Raw genomic sequence first — 17,275 nt, 5'->3', positions numbered from 1 at the left:
AGAATCAGGGGCATAGAAAGGGAGTGGACTGACAATTCTTAGGGGGAAGGGGTGTGGGGGGTGCGGGAAGAGACTGGACAAAAATCTTACACCTATGGATGAGGACAGTGAGGGGTGTGGTAAGGGCATGGGGTGGGGTGGGAAATGGGCGGAGGGGAGCTATGGGGGGGAAAAAGAGGAACAACTGTAATAATCTGAACAATAAAGACTTATTTTTTAAAAAAATCTCTGCAAACAAAGAGGCTTGAAAAGTATAAATACGGGAGACTTCCTGTATGTGGTGCTCAGAGATTTGGAAGAGACACCTCCCTCTGGGCCGCCACAATAAACGACTCCTAATTAATTGGCTTATTAAGGGGTCTTGTATCTCATTTGCTGCTTTACGATACAACACCTTCCTCTCTGAAATCAATACAAATACATTTTTTAAAAAACTGATTCAGACTCTCTTTGACTCATATAACTAATAAGTCTGAAAGAAGTTCTACAAAGTTATACAAAGCTGGGGTAAGACTCACAGCCACTGAGTCCATGCCCAGGACTCATTCTCTTACATGATCCTGCTTCAGGAATTTAAAAACAAAGGGACAGAGGTATCAATTAATGCCAATTCATGTTTAGGGATAGCAAAAAATATGGATATATTTGATCACACTGGTGTAGGAGTTGGGGGAAGTGAAAGAGAATGCATGAGATTTGAGGCTTTCACAGCAGAAGAGTGAACTACAAACAGGGTAAACCCAGAGAAATCCAAGCCAAGACATGTTCTAATTAAACTTCTAAAAGATAATCAAAGAAAACACCTTCAAAGCAGCCAGAGAAAAACAATTATCTTATCTACAGGGGAGATAATTAAAATGACAACAGATTCTCGTCAGAGACCATCCAGGCTAGAAGGAAGTGGTACAGTATTTCTCAACTACTGAGAGAGGTGTCAACCCAGAATCCTATACCCCAAACTGGATTATACCCCAAAATATCTTTCAGGATACAGAGAGAAATGAAGACACTTTTAAATGAAGGAAAACTAAGTTTGTTGCTAGTTGGCCTATCCTAAAAGAATGGCTAAAGGAAGTTTTCCAAAGAAGGAAAATATAAAAGAAAAAAAAGTCCTTCATACATCAGGAAGAACTCAGTAAGCAAAACTATTAGTAAATACAATAGGCTTTCTTTCTCTTCTTGAGTTTTCTAAAGTATGTTTGATGGTTAAAACTAAAATATAACACTATCGGGAAGTGCCCTGGGCCGCCGCCTCAGTCCCGGCTGCGACTGCGGCCCCTGCCGGTTACATAACTGGTTGCGGGCTCCGCGTGGCCCCACTTCCGGCTCCCTGCTGAACCCCACCCCACTTACGGCTCCCTGCGACCCCAGAATGTGCTGAGCCCCAGGCGCCGTCCGCTGCCACAGGCTCCAGCGCGCAGGCTCCCGCTGGAGGTGTGAATGACAGAGGTGGTGCCATCCTGCGCCCTCAGCGAGGTCAGCCTGCGCCTCCTCTGCCATGATGACACAGACACTTTGAAGCATCTGTGTGGCGACTGGTTCCCCGTCGAGTGCCCAGACTCATGGTATCGTGACATCACCTCCAACAAGAAGTTCTTTTCCCTTGCTGCAGCCTACACGGTTACCATTGTAGGAATGATAGCTGAAATAAAAAGTAGGACCAAGATACACAAGGAGGATGGAGATATTCTAGCCTCCAACTTCTCTGTTGACACACAAGTTGCATACATTCTAAGTCTGGGAGTAGCGAAGGAATTCAGAAAGCACGGCATAGGTTCTCTTTTACTTGAGAGTTTAAAGCAGTGGTTCTCAACCCGTGGGTTGCGACCCCTTTGCGGGTCGAAAGAACCTTTCACAGGGGTCGCCCAAGACCATCGGAAAACACATATATAATTACATATTGTTTTTGCGATTAATCACTATGCTTTAATTATGTTCAATTTGTAACAATGATATTGGGGGTCACCACAACATGAGGAACTGTATTAAAGGGTCGCGGCATTAGAAGGTTGAGAACCACTGGTTTAAAGGATCACATATCCACCACTGCCCAGGACCACTTCAAAGCCATCTACCTGCATGTCCTCACCACCAACAACACAGCAATAAACTTCTACGAAAACAGAGACTTCAAGCAGCACCACTATCTCCCCTATTACTATTCCATCCATGGGGTCCTCAAAGATGGCTTCACTTTTATCTTCTACATCAATGGTGGCCACCCTTCTTGGACCATTTTGGACTACATCCAGCACCTGGGTTCTGCTCTGGCAAACTTGAACCCCTGCTCCATCCCACACAGGATTTACCACCAGGCCCACAGCCTGCTCTGAAGCTTCCTGCCATGGTCGAGCATCTCCACCAAAGGCGGCATTGAATACAGCCGGACCATGTGATGCCAGCCGGGCAGCCTCCAACAGGTCCCACCCCTTGGCGCCCTCTGGATCTCACCTTCCTGGCCATTTGACCTCAACTGTGTTCTGCAGAGGAGCTGGCCCATCACCTGCCCCAGCTGTAGGCCCAGTGCTACATGGGCTCAGGAGTAGAGTGTCGTGGGGCAGGTATGCCCGGGCTCCAACAGGCTCTTCCAGCCCTCCTTCCTGCTCTGGAAATCTCTGCCCTTGCCCTGGTCTGGCCCCCATGTGCGTGCACCAGCCTCATAGGCTGGCCACAGTGTTCATTGTGGTCAGTTGCTTCTGCTGCCCTGGGAGTATGGGGGCAGGAGAGGGCTTCCTTTCCTGCACGTCCTCACTGGCCTCTTCCCCCGGAATGCCCGTTCCTTCCAACTCCTTCCTCCAAAGCCGGAATTAACTCCTGGGAGGGAGGAACTCAAGTGTTATGGATAGACTTGGCCCTAAAGACACAGGAGCCTCAGAACAATTAAGGGGTGAAATAAAGGGAATGCCAAACCCTTGTGAAGAACCAGCCCTCAGAAGCCTGGGGTGCGGGAGCAGCCCCTACTTCCCCAGGAGGGGCTGGCGAGTGGTGGGAGGCTTTTCACCCAAGCAGAGCTCTGGGGCTTGGCTCCCTGGCATGGTGGTCAGATAATGGGAAGGTTTCCCACTCCTCTGTTGGCAGTCCTGCTGTCTCAGAGAGCGAGAAACTACCCATCACATGCTGGATGTGCCATTCAGTTGAATTGCCACAGGGAGCCGGGCTGAGGACAGGTGCTGATGAGGGTCCCAAGGGCCCTCCCCTCCAACCCCCGAGTCTGTGAGATGCAGTTCTGAGGCCTGACCATATGCAAACAAGAAGAATTGAGTGTGGTGTTTGATCAAGTAGGACCTGGCCTTTGAGGCTGGGGCAATCGCTGGCCTCTGGGAACAGACAGAAGAGGCTGTGTCAGTGCTAGGAAGCATGAATGTGGACATCACTTGCTTCTGGCATTCCCACTTTGGGTAACGGAAAATTCTCTTGCTAAGGAAATGATTTTTTACGGATGGAAAAGGACACAATGCTTAATGATATTGCTTATAAATATGCACATAATGGCAATGATCTTGATTATGCTGAATTCTGCCAGTGGAGATAAAATATTACTTAAGTACTGGGGCTTTAAACTTGGTTTGTAAGTCAAATCTGGAAGAAGTAAACTCCATTAAAAAATTTTCTAACTAAATAGTGGTTCAAATCACAGGAGGTTCTGGGGAAGCCTGCCATGCTGGCTGTTTCTCTCTTTGTGATTTGCACTGACTTATCAAGGAACACATAGCATGCAAGTGTGGAGAAGGAAACTACAATCACATCCAACAATGACCATAAACGTGGTGAAATCAGGCCTGACTGCCCTGGCAACCCTCTGAGCAGAGTATTCATGAACGCTAGAGTATTCATCTCCTGTGGAATCTGTCTAAACACTGAAGAAGTCTGTTCTCTGTAATCTGTTGTCTGGCCACTAGCCCCATTAAATGATTCATGTTAGCTGAGCAGGAAGAGATGAAGAGTGAGAAGAGAATGGAAATTGTTTGGGATCTCTGAGGAAGGTCTTAGACATCACCACTCAATGCATAAAATTAGGATCATAATTTTTAAGGATATTCAAATGGATATCAACTTGTTTCAAGACAAGAAGAATGTCAAGTAAAAAATACACCAAGTTTTTTTTGTGTGTGTGTGTGTTGTTTCGTTAAATCTAGTCAATGGACAAAGATCATAAAGGTTAGTACATAGTGTGGCTGGCAAGGCTCTAAGTGAACTATCTGTATATTTCTATTGGGAATGCATATTGAACAATACCTGTTGTAAGATTTTTAGACAATACCAGATCTAAGATTTGATTTTATCCTACTTACAAGCTAATAAGTGAGCTATTTACTCTTTCATGGATCCTGGACTAAGACAAGAGGTACCTGGGTCAGAGACAAAGGACTTTGTTATTCACAGCACATGAAGCTGCATGGGCACCAGCATACTTGCACAAGCTCTTCCTGGACTCAAGAACCCAGGGAAGCATAGGAGGCCCAGATGGATTCTGCTGAGGCTCAGGGAGCTACCCCTTTTATAGCAAGCAGTTAGAAAGCTTGTTTTTTGGTCCTCGAAGGACACGTTACCTCAGCCCTAAAGTTGCTCACTGCAAACTTGACCCTGAGAAATGGTCCACACAGACAGGTAAAGGACATTCTAAGCCACTTGGCAGGGAGTGTAGGAGAAAATCTGGAGGTTCCTCCCACTAATGCTTAGCACTACTTTGCAATAAAAATCACACAGACACTTAGCTTCTGACTTAGTAATTCCACCGCTAGGAGTCTATCCTACATATTTACTTGCATGTGCACAAAATGATGGCTGTAAGGGGTTATTTATTCCAGCACGGTTTATAATAGTAAAAGACCAGAACAAGTGAAATGTTCATTGATATAAGACTGGTCTTATTATAATAGACCCTCACGGTGGCCTATTACACAGTAATAATAAAGGGTGAAGAATTTCTTTATGTGCTGGTTTAAATTGCCAAGAAAACAGATGCAGGAAAATATGCATAATTCTCCCATTTGTGTAAAAGAGGCAAAAAAGTATACACATATTTTCTTGTGCTGTGTGTGTATATAGTTTCATTTCTCTAATGATATACAAAAAACTAATTTTAACAGCCTCATATGACATATTGATAAATGCAAGAACTTACAAATTCCAATAACACATGACACACACCAAGGGGTTTATATTCAAAATTTTAATAATAAATTGTGCCAGTAGAAGCTTTTCAAAGGCAATGATATATCAATAAATAATAAATTGAGTTCCTGAGAAAGAACCTACCACATAAAAGTGTGTCAGAATGCTGTAAATAACAACACGGTATTACTGTAAAGTCACGGAAATACTGACAGTTACGGTATAAGCACAGCAGATGTTGGGTTGCCACTCATTCAAAATGTAAACCGGTACACAGGAACCTTTTTTTTTTAGACATTGATAAACTTGTAAGTGTTGTTGCCTAGATATATACTAAATATGAGTATATTGTGCTAAAAACATCAAGGAAAAAATATGTGGAGTATAATGAAAATATGATGCAACAGATTCTTAAAAAGCAAAAAATAACTGAACTTTTTACTCAAATATATATCACTTTAAATAAAAATCATACTAATTTGAAATAAGAAATATTTTGTACGTTTATCTATGTAGTTATATATATATATGCATCTACACATCTAAGAAAATTGTATGGCTTAATTTTTTTATTCCAATGTTACTTTAAATAATCCTTGCTGTTTTACAAAGATGAGGAAAATGTATTTTTAAAATGAAGTTAAGATTGACACTTCAAAGCACAATAAAAAAAAAGTGAAAGAATGCCGAGATTACTAAATTTCACCATGGTAAGATTGAAGCTGTCTCAGACAGCGGGATGAAATGGCGTCAGGCAGACCTCTTGATGGGGCCCATCTGGTGGCAGTAGGGTGGCAGCTGTTGGATTCCATACATCAGCTACACCAAGAACGAGAGAGTGGACTGACTGGTGAAACAGACAGAGTTCCATGATTAATGTCAAACTTTTTGGCATAGCTAAATTAATCACAAGTTTAGTATATGACAAATTCTTAAGTTTAGCCTCCAAAGAATCCAGCCATAACCAAGACACACAGAAAGTCACTTCTCAGTTACACACCTGCATTTCTTTAACAAAATAGTAAGGGATACAATCACAGTGAAGTCACCCACACATGTCATCGCACACTGTCTACAATGTCTCATTTATAGATACTTTATAAAAACATCTTCACAGAACCTGCTGTGAATGGCAAGACATGGTCATTTATAATAGAAGACCCAACTCATGCAACATTCTCTACACATCAGACATCAGAAATCACACCCATGGAATCACCTTGCTCACACTGTCTATGACACTATAATATGCAAAAAGAAAAAAATTATAATAAAATAAAGCAGCTTTTAACATATCACACTTTTGAAATGCAGGAAAAAATATAAAACCAAAACCATTGTGTGAATAAAATGGTATCAGTAACATCAAAACAGTGTTATCTTTCTTTAAGTTATTGCACAGAGATTTCTTATCACATGTTCTTCAGTTATTTCTTTTCCTAAATGTAAGTGCTGTGATAAAATACAAATGTATAAAATGACAGCAGCATAATTTGTCAGAGTTAATCCTTATAACTTAGTAATAAAAATGACTATAAACAAAATAAGTGCTCTTTTAAACTGTACTAAATTTTTAAAAAATTGTTTCAATGCAGTGAAGGTCCTCAAAAGCCAATTCAAAGCCATATTGACAATCATCCCCCTTATCAACCAGAATCTAGAAATGAAGATATGCTATACTTGAGTCCTTTTTAAAAAGCATTTTTGTTTTGGGTTTCTTAGTGAAGACCAGAATTTCAAGTGAAGTAATCAATGGGTTAACTGAAAACAAAGCTGCCCTGAACTTTCCATCAGGTCTTTTAAGGAACCAGCCATGGGCACCTGGGTATCAGTGCCAAGTCGGTCTACACGTACACTGGTTGGCAACCTTCAGTCTGATCCACCAGATTGGAATTTTCCAAATCGGAGTTCTCAGCCTGTAACGCCTCTGCTCCTGAAGGCTTTGGGCACCTGAAGGGGTAGCCATTGTCATCAAAGAACCTTCGAAAGGTAAATTCATAAAATGCATGCTCAGGGTGCTTGTTATTTGGGAAGGTGAGCGTGTCCCAGGCCTTGGTGCTGTCTTCACTAGCATCATTCCAAGGGCTTTCTTCATCTATGGGGTCAAAATTTGAGGTGTCCATGGGGTGGCTGATCTTGGGAATGTAGGGGGCTGGCTGCTTCCGAATGTCACTAGAGAAATCAATGGTGACGAAGAATGGGTGGGCCTTCAGGTCGTCAGCCCCGTTCCTCCCCAGCCGGTGGTCAGCAGCACAACACAATTTAATGATGAGGTCCCGGGCCTCGGGGCTCAGCTTGACCTGGGCTGGAATGTGGAGCGTGTTCTCCCAGTTTATCACCTCAAGAGACAATAGAACCAAAGTTTTAGTTTCTTCCAACATTTCAAAGCCTGTATGGGCAGTTCTAGGACAATATGTGATGATGTGGTTTTTAAATAATTTTAGTTTCATGATGGAAGAAAAGTCAGGATAGACTCAGAAAGTGCAGTTGTGGATCTGATCAGCTATTGAAGGTCAGTGTTCTAGGTTGGGGCACACAGCCTGAGGCCTGGGATGCTGAAGTCAAATACAGACCAAGAGAGAATGATTTTCTTCTATCAGAAAGACTGGTTAGCAAAAGAATTTTGTGCCTGCCACAAAAATGAAGAGACTGACCCTTTCTGAGTCATTTCTTTAGCTATGGCAACAGATTTCTGTTGAACCATCATGGTTCTCACTCAATACTTATTGTAGCCAAGAGATGGTCTGCTGGGTTTTTGTAATTTAAAAAGCAACATCGCCCAGCCGGAGGAACTCAGTGGTTGAGCGTCGACCTATGAACCAGGAGGTTGCAGTTCGATTCCCTGTCAGGGCACATGCCCAGGTTGTGGGCTCAATCCTCAGTTTGGGGCATGCAGGAGGCCACTGATTAATGACTCTCTCTCATCATTGATGTTTCTATCTCTCTCTCCCTCTCCCTTCCTCTCTGAAATCAATAAAAATGTTTAAAAAATAAAAAAAGCAACCTCATGGAGAAGAAAGCTGACCTACCCTATGACCTTGGTCTCCTATTCCTGATGCTCAACCACGCATACCAGCCATCTAAATGCTCAGTAAATACATTTGTCACAGAGATGTGTCTATAGTGAGGAGAAAAGCTAAAAGACTTTATTGTTCATACTTCAAATCAGGATAAAACAAGGCAAACATAACTGTCTACTGCATGGGTGACTGAGCATCAGGTGAGGTATATAGGCAGGTGGCTGTGTGGGCGGGAGGGTTGGTCGAACCCTGAGTGGTTTTAATAGAGCTAAAATTATAAAACTCCTAGAAGAAAACATAGGGAAAAATCGTCATGACATTGGATTTGGCAATGATTTCTTGGATATGACACCAAAACACAGGCAACAAAAGAAAAATATATTAATTGGATTTCATAAAAATTTAAAACTTTTGTTCATCAAGGACACTGATGACATAATGAAGAGGCAACCCACAGAATGGAAGGCTATATTTGCAAAACATGTATCTTATAAGGTGTTAATACCCAAAATATAAAAAGAATTTCTACAACTCAACAACAAAACAAATAACCTGATTAAAAAAGGGCAAAGGACTTGAACAGACATTTCTCCAAAGAAGACATACAAATGTCCAGTAAGCACATGGAAAGAGCTTCAATATCACTAATCATTAGGGAAATACAAATCAAAACCACAATGAGATATCACTTCACTAGGATGAAGTGCAGCCACCATTAGGATGCCTACTATTAAAGAAAAAGGGGGGGGGGGGAGGAGTGTTCGTGTGGAGAAAATGGAACCCACATGCACTGTTGGTGGGAATGTAAAATGGTGCAGCCACTATGGAAACCTGTGAAAAAATTAAACAGAACTACCATATGACCCAGCAATTCCACTTCTGGATATATAGTCAAAAAAATTGAAAGCAGGACTTAAACAAATTCTTATTTACACACTCATGTTCATAGCATCATTATTCATAATAACCAAATAAGTGTCCACTGCTGGATGATGTATAAACAAAATGTGGTCTATATGTACAATGAAATATTATTCCGCCTTAAAAAGGAAAGAAATTCTTCCAAATGAGACAACATGGATGACATTTGAATGGATTATGTTCAGGGAAATAAACCATTCAGAAAAGGAAAATACTGTGTGATTCCACACAGTATTTGAGGAACCCAGAGCAGTCATTTTCATAGAGACAGAAAGTAGAAGAGAGGTTACAGGGGTTGGGCAAGGGGGAATAGGGAATTATTGTTTAATGGGTACAGTTCAGTGGTTCTCAACCTTCCTAATGCCGCGACCCTTTAATACAGTTCCTCATGTTGTGGTGACCCCCAATTTTATTGTTACAAATTGAACATAATTAAAGCATAGTGATTAATCACAAAAACAATATGTAATTATATATGTGTTTTCTGATGGTCTTAGGCGATCCCTGTGAAAGGGTCGTTCGACCCCCAAAGGGGTCGTGACCTATAGGCTGAGAACCGCTGGTACAGTTTCTGTTTGGGAAGATGAAAATGTCTGAAAATAGACAGTGGTGACAGTTGCACAACATTGTGAATGTACTTACTGCCACTGAATTGCACACTTAAAAATAGTTTAAAATGGTACATTTTATCACAATAGAAACTGGGTTATGATTATGCAGGCAAATTAGGGAGTGGTTTAGCTATTCAGTGATGATACAGATAATGTTAACTTCCAATTTTATTGTTACTGGTGTGAAACCAAGCCTTAATTTAGGGTTCTTCTAACTAAGAGACTATTAAATTAGGGTCTACCATGAACTTCAGGGCATGAATTCTTCCTAGAATTGTTAGTAAACTTGTGTCAATGGGTAACTGCACTGTCTGAGAAATTACAAAGATTTCATCAGATTCGCAATTCAATCATTGTTAAGTAATCAAATAATTTATGTCAGAGAATAAATGGCCATCATTCTAAAACTAATTATTTAGTTACATTAAATAAGTGAACATTAGGAATATGCACACCTAGCCTAACCTCATAGCTGATAATTTGCAAAAAGTAATGATATAGCACTCAAATAAATAAACTGATTTATTTAAGAGATAGTTTATAAAGTCTTCTGTTGTTGCACAGTGGACAAAGTGGCAGTGGAAACTAGATCTGACCACGCCTTACCGCTTCTCTTTGTTCTCACCTGGAAATACTAAGATGGCAGGTGACCAAGTGGTTCAAGTAAAATTTCATACACATATATACTGTATTTCACAACTCAGGTCTAGCCCTGGTCGGGTGGCTCAGTTGCTTAGCGTCATCATCCTGTACACCAAAATGTTGTGGGTTCAATTCCTGGTCAGAGCACATACTTATGTTGCATGTTCAATCCCTGATTGGGCAAGTACGAGAGGCAATGGATCTATGTTTCTCTCTCACATTGATGTTTCTCTCTCTCCCCCTTCCTCTTTCTCTAAAATCAAAAAACATCCTCAGGAGAGGATAAAACCACCACAACAAAAAAACTCAAGTCTAACTCTGGGGCTTTACTTATTAAAATAAAAATTTTCACAATAGGTAAACAATACTTTAAAAACTCCCATTATGTACAACTGAGATTCCTACACCAATCAGAATAAAAGGTCCGAAAACCATGTGTGTTTGCAGCAAGCAGATGCATTTTCCTTCGTTACCTTCAGCTGGGTTTCCGTGGGAGTCGGGGCCAGAAAGGGTGGCTGCCCCACCAGCATCTCAAAGAGAATCACTCCAACGCTCCACCAGTCACAGAGCTGAGTGTACCCTGAAAGAAAGACAAGGCCACTTTCAATTCCAGTATGGGCATGTGCTCTTCTCGGAGAGGAACTGTACAAATCCTTAGGTATTACTTTACTGCCATGTGGGGAAACATGTTCGAGCAGCACACATTACATAAAAGAAAACCACCCTACACAAAACGAGTCTCCTTGCATGTGTGGCTCAGAATAAAGGCTGGAAAGGGCATGTGCTGGGGTGGTAACAGTCTTCATGTGGGGAGGAGGATGGTCACTTGTCCTTTTTCTTATTTTCAGTCACTGGTGTGTGGTAAACACAGGATGCTTTTATAATAAGAAAATAACTTAATTTAAAAAGATTACTGTTGCGCTGGCTGGGTTGCTCAGTTGGTTAGAGCATTGTCCCAATGTGCCAAGATTAGGGGTTCGATCCCCAGTTGGGGCATATTCAGGAATCAACCAATGAATGCAAGAATAAGTGGAACAACAAATCGATGGTTCTCTGTCTCAAATCAGTAAATTTAAAAAACTTAAAAAAAAAGATTACTGTTGTTGTTACTAGCGACACTAACCAGAATTTTAAGTTCTTAAAGAATCTACAAACAGATACAAATTAAAATTAGTAGTAACCACAAAACAAGAAGTGTTAAGACCTGTGAACAAGTGTGTCCTGTCATGAGGGCTTTCTGGCGAGGCTTTCCTGGGAGGTTTGGAGAAAGTTGAAGAATATGGAGAAGAGGAGGAGGAAAGGGAGCACTTTGGCAAAGGGAACAACTGTCAGTAAAGATATGATCTCTGCGTGAGGCGCTGGCCAGCCAGGCTCTTCCTCACAGTGCTCCCAAAACAGAGCTGAAGCAGGACATCCTGCAGCTCAGTCAGAGCCAGCCCCAAGGAAGTTGTAGAGCAGTTCATTTTTTTTTTTTCTGATTCTCTCCCATTTTCCCACCAGGGCCTCATGTCCCAGTCCAATCTATGTTCCAGTCTTATGTCACCTAATCCTTTCTAAGTATGAACTGGAACCTAAGACCTGCTGGCAGTACTGCCAGTTTAGTTCCTTCAGACTCCTCGGTACTCTCCATCCCTCTCCTTCCTGTCCATCTGGCACTGGGGGCTGCAGAGTGACCCTACCCTTGGTTCCTGGAGAGTGTACATGCTGGATACTGGAGAGGATGTTGTCCCCCACAGTCCGGAAACCCCTCCTCCTACTTAGAGTGTGACTGGGCAGCAAGGTTACTGCTATAGATGTGGCTCTGAGTGGTTAATTAACTTGCTTTGGATTACCACAGCTAACAAAGAAAACAGACTTGAACCGAGTCTGGGTGGCTGCAAAGACTTGAAACAACACATGTGAAGAGATAGGCCATCAATCCTGAATTTATTGCACAAACTCAGGTCAATAATGGAAGATTCCTTTGGTGTTCAGTTAGCTGCCATATTTGATGGAACAGAGCATCCATCCAGGACCAATTTTACTAAGCACTTGTAGTTTTATGCACAACCATGTCCCCAAATCGGACCTTCACGGTGCTTCTGGAATAGAAGGGAGAACTGGAGGAAAAGAATATTTGTCTTCTGTCATACTCAATAACCAGCTAGAGATGGTACAACCCAGCTCGACACTTGGGCAAAAAGCTTTGGCACATACATACAATGGAATATTACTTGGCCATAAAAAATGAAATCTTACCATTTGCAATAGCATGGGTGAACCTGTAGGGTATTATGCTAAGTGTAATAAGTCAGTCAGAGAAAGGTAAATAACTTATTATTTCACTTGTAGGTGGAATCTAAAAAACAATATAAACAAATAAAACAGAAACAGACTCATAGATACAGAGAACAGACTGATGGTTGCCAGAGGGGAGGAGGGCTGTGGGACTGAGTCAAAAAGGTGAAGGGATTGAGAAGTACAAATCGGCAGTTACAAAATAGTCCCAGGGATGTAAAGTATAGCATAGGAAACATAGTCAACGATTCTAATATATAAAAACCCTGGGTCTGTCACGACGGAGGCTCGACCAACCGAAGTCAGTCCTGTAGTCAGCACTGGGTTGCCGTGGCGACCCAGCACTGACTGTTGTGGCTGCAGCCCGGTGACCCAGCACTGACTGCTGAGGGGGCTGCGAATCAGGCCCGGAGAGAGGCCTGAAGAGAGAAGCTGAGTCTAATCTGTAGCCTCTGTGGCAGCTGTTGATCAGCACTTGCCTCTCTCTTTCTCCCCAGCAGCCGCGCCTCCACTTTTCTCCAGGCCTCCACCGGGGCTGCTGATCAGCCCCGCCTTTCTGATCAGGCCCTGTTGACAGGCCCAGAGACGCTGACTGGCATAGAAACTGGCCAATCAGAACCAAATCTGGGTGAAGTGTGAGGAGCCAATGGCTGCCTAGGAGGCGAGCTTTTGAAGCTGACTGGCATAGAAACTGACCAATCAGAACCAAATCTGGGTCAACTGTGAGGAGCCAATGGCTGCCTCAGAGGTGGAGCTTTTGACACTGACTGAAATAGAAACCGACCAATCAGAACCAAATTGGCCAGCAGAGGAGGGCAGTTCGGGGGTAGATCAGGCCGTCAGGGGAGGGCAGTTGGGGGGGAGATCAGGCCATCAGGGGAGGGCAGTTCGGGGGTAGATCAGGCCGGCAGGGAAGGGCAGCTGGGGGCGAGATCAGGTCATCAGGGGAGGGCAGTTGGGGGCGAGATCACGCCAGCAGGGGAGAGCCATTGGGGCAAATAGGCCAGCAGGGGAGGGCAGTTGGGGGGGACCAGGCCTGCAGGGAAGGGCAGTTGGGGGTCATCAGGAAGGCAGGGGAGGGCAGTTGGGGGCGATCGGGCTGGCAGGAGAGCAGTTAGGTGTTAATCAGGCCAGCACAGGAGCGGTTAGGGCAGTGGTTCTCAACCTTCTGGCCCTTTAAATACAGTTCCTCATGTTGTGACCCAACCATAAAATTATTTTCATTGCTACTTCATAACTGTAATGTTGCTACTGTTATGAATCGTAATGTAAATATCTGATATGCAGGATGGTCTTAGGTGACCCCTGTGAAAGGGTCATTCGACCGCCAAAGGGGTCGCGACCCACAGGTTGAGAACCGCTGGGTTAGGGGGTGATCAGGCTGGCAGGCAGAAGCGGTTAGGGGCAATCAGGTAGGCAGGCAGGCGAGCGGGTAGGAGCTAGCAGTCCCGGATTGTGAGAGGGATGTCTGACTGCTGGTTTAGGCCCGCTAAACCGGCAGTCGAACATCCCCCGAGGGGTCCCAGATTGGAAAGGGTGTAGGCTGGGCGAGGGACAACCCCCCCCCCCCAGTGCACAAATTTCGTGCACTGGGCCTATAGTATTGTAATAACTATGTACAGTGCCAGGTGGGTACTTGAAATATCAGGGGGACCACTTTGTAAAGTATATGATTGTCTAACCACTATGCTATACACCTAAAACTAATACAAAATATTATTGAATGTAAACTATAATTGAAAAAAAATTAAATTAAAAAAAAATTTAAAGTTACAGCGAGAGCCTGGAAATGTCTGGCTTAGGCAGACTGAATAGAGTCCCTATGACCCTCAGAGTTATTTCTATCATATGACTGTCAAACCAGTTCTGCAGTGATTCGCTTGGGTTCCAGGTAGAAAGTCCACACCTCCACTCAGTCTCTCACTTCCCAGTTAAAGGAGAAATGAGCAAAGATTGGCCTAAAGGTACATGTCTTCTGTCACCCTGGGAGCGAGAGCAATTCCAAAAGGAAGTGATACGTGCTTCCGTGGGTACACAGTTACAGTGGGAATATTCAGGTTCTTAGAAATCTGGGGCTGAAGAGACTCAGAGGTCCTCTGGCTCCACAACTCTGGAGTAGGAGTATGGAATGCCTGAAGCGAGTGCCTGAGGCACCTACCTTTTCGGAGGAGCACTTCTGGGGCAATGTAATTTGGGGTCCCAACCAGGGAGTGCGCTAGACACCTCTGATGCTGCTTTCTGGCTCTCTGCTCCAGGGTCTTCAGCCTGTCTCCACAACGACAATTAGACACCTCATCCCATAGGTCACCAGGCTCCATGCTGTCCTGTCTGATGTGGCTCCCTTTTGCACCAGGAATCAGGGAAGCAAAAGAAGAGAATACAAAACAAAGTATTCACTATTCAACAAACCCATAGCTTCAAACTGAAGAGTAATTCAATTCAGCTCCTGACACACTAAAAACGCTGTCCAACTGCTCTGCAGGGTGGCCTGAGGTCTTGGGTCCGAGATCCCATGTGAAATGAACACAGCAACATGGCAGAAACAGCAGCTGCAGGCTGCACTGGAGGCTTGGATAACTGAGGGAACCCTGCACCCATCTCAGGTCAGTCTCGACAGGATGTGCTTTAAGATGAGCATGGAAAAGCATAAGAGGATTTTAAAAATGTGATAATAAAATGACTTAAATGCCAGAAAATGGGAATAAATTAAATGGCTTAGGATTAGTTTTAAGTTAAAATAAAAACTGAAGCCTGAGCTACAGTATTAAAATAACTACTTTAAGAATCCAAGCCATAAATAATGGCCAGCTGTTTTTGATTTTTCAAAATAGCAGAACTACAAGAACCGGAGTTAAACTATTATCATACCTATATCCACACCTACACCTACAGATTCTACAGATACTGCAGATACTTCAGATAGTGTGGAACGCCTGAGGCCAGCTGTACAAATACTCCTCGGGAGTTTGTAAAACTTATTTTTTAGTGCTTATTTAGGGCAGAGTGATGGTTCTCACAAAGGCCCCATGACATCTCATTGCCTATTGGCTTAAAAATATCATAGTAAAACTTAAATACACTCACACATATCTTTAGAGAGAAAAGGATGTCACACCAAATTATAAAATAACTAGAGGCCTGGTGCATGAATTCGTGCACGGGTGGGGTCCCTAGGCCGGGCCGGTGATCAGAGCCGATCAGGGCCTTCCAGCTGCCGGCTGGGATCTTCCTTCCCCTGGCAGCTGGCTGCTGGCCGGGACCTTCCTTCATTCCGTGCTGCCCCCTGGTGGTCAGCGCACATCATAGTGAGTGGTTGAACTCCCAGTTGGTCGAACTCCCGAGGGGAAAATTTGCATATAAGCCTTTTATTATATAGGATGGAGTGACACATAATTTCATAATGATTAGGAGCCACCAGGGCAGGAAACAGTTGCCTTAAATGGCTCAGTTGTGTCTAGATGTGTAAAGCAGGTGTGGTATGTCTAAGACAGTACCTTTCTGGTAGTACTTTGAGTTGTGAGTCCACCTGAATCCAGTGCAGAGACCAAAATCTGTCAGTTTGATGTGACCATCAAGATCTATCAAAATGTTGTCTGGCTTGATGTCTCGGTGGATAAAGCCCATTTTGTGGACACTCTCGATGGCCAGAGTCAACTCTGCAATGTAGAAGCGGGCCAGGTGCTCCGGGAAGATCTCCATTCGAATGAGCAGGCTCATCATATCGCCCCCAGGGATGTAGTCCATCACAAAGTATAGGCTGTCCTTGTCTTGGAAGGAGTAGTAGAGTTTGACCACCCATTCATTGTCTGCCTCAGCCAGGATGTCCCTCTCAGCCTTCACGTGGGCCACCTGATTCCGGTTTAGGACATCCTTCTTCCTCAGGGTCTTCATGGCGTACAGCGCGTGAGTGTCAACCTTACACGCCAGGCACACTTCCCCAAAGGCACCAATCCCCAGGGTTTTGATTTTCACAAACATGGACTTGTCCATCTTGGCCCTCTTCAGCCTGTTGTAATTAGATTCCTTCTGGTAGAGGATCTTCCTCATTTGCTCCTGCTCAGCCTCACAGAGTCCGGCCTGCACAGAAAGAAAATAAGGGTCATATCAGAGGAACCCTGACAGAAAATAGCTGGCGGGAGATGCCCTAGAACTGAGAGGACCCTGACTTGACCTACAGGAATGAGAAGACAGGAGAATGGACCCAATATACTCCAAGCAAGAGAACAATCCATTTTGTTCTTTATATCCATATACAGACACAAATCCAGAATCCAAAGGGAAGACAAAATAGATCTTTCTGTGACTTTAGGCCCTTAAAAACTAAAGGAAATCTCTATGAACAAAAATCTGTGGAAAGGGGACCACAAAATTCCTGGAACTCTAAGAGCAACCTAATTTTTTTTAAATACTAGCGGCCTGGTGCACAAAATTTGTGCCCTGGGGAGGGGGGATCCCTCAGCCTGGCCTGTGCCCTCTTGCAGTCCAGGACCCCTCAGGGGGGATCAGGCCTAAGCTGGCAGTCAGACATCCCTCTCACAGTCTGGGGCTCACAGTCTGGGACCCCTCGCTCCTTACCACCCAACTGCCACTGCGCTAGCCAGCTGTGAACCCAGCTTCTGGCTGAGTGGCGCCCACCCCCCCAACCCCCCATGGGAGCGCACTAACCACCAGGGGGCAGCTCCTGCATTG

General features: G+C 43.8%; 2 protein-coding genes across 5 annotated transcripts in view; one reads left to right on the top strand and one right to left on the bottom strand.

The window, feature by feature from the left end:
• Positions 1-1,422: 1,422 nt before the first annotated feature.
• Positions 1,423-2,770, top strand: LOC102239764 (N-alpha-acetyltransferase 60-like). Its single transcript, XM_014528148.1, has 2 exons — positions 1,423-1,792; positions 2,023-2,770. Exons 1-2 carry the CDS (start codon positions 1,441-1,443, stop codon positions 2,331-2,333), a joined length of 663 nt encoding a protein of 220 aa, XP_014383634.1. The 5' UTR covers positions 1,423-1,440; the 3' UTR covers positions 2,334-2,770.
• A 2,385-nt stretch (positions 2,771-5,155) lies between these two features.
• The window catches only part of LATS2 (large tumor suppressor kinase 2), a 64,125-nt gene continuing 52,005 nt past the window's right edge, over positions 5,156-17,275 (bottom strand). For 2 of the 4 annotated variants that reach the window (XM_005879992.2, XM_005879994.2), the window contains exons 5-9: positions 16,081-16,663; positions 14,745-14,927; positions 10,783-10,889; positions 6,970-7,454; positions 5,851-5,962 (exon numbers count right to left, since the gene is read on the bottom strand). In XM_005879992.2, the coding sequence (XP_005880054.1) occupies positions 5,935-5,962; positions 6,970-7,454; positions 10,783-10,889; positions 14,745-14,927; positions 16,081-16,663 (1,386 nt within the window). In that variant the 3' untranslated portion in view covers positions 5,851-5,934. Of the gene's footprint in view, positions 7,455-10,782; positions 10,890-14,744; positions 14,928-16,080; positions 16,664-17,275 lie in introns of all 4 variants that reach the window. The other 2 variants (XM_005879995.2, XM_005879993.2) reach the window with 2 other exon arrangements.

Source organism: Myotis brandtii, unplaced genomic scaffold (assembly GCF_000412655.1).
Source record: "Myotis brandtii unplaced genomic scaffold, ASM41265v1 scaffold62, whole genome shotgun sequence".
Lineage (NCBI taxonomy): Eukaryota > Metazoa > Chordata > Mammalia > Chiroptera > Vespertilionidae > Myotis > Myotis brandtii.
Note: the sequence above shows the minus strand (reverse complement) of the source record. Positions and strands in the feature narration are given on the sequence as shown.

What these genes read in the sequence shown, in the direction of transcription:
- LOC102239764 (XM_014528148.1), top strand. Translation starts at nt 1,441, where the DNA reads ATGACAGAGGTGGTGCCATCCTGCGCCCTCAGCGAGGTCAGCCTGCGC. An exon ending in AGGTTCTCTTTTACTTGAGA is followed by an intron (nt 1,793 to 2,022) that starts GTTTAAAGCAGT and finishes TGAGAACCACTG; the next exon opens with GTTTAAAGGATCACATATCC.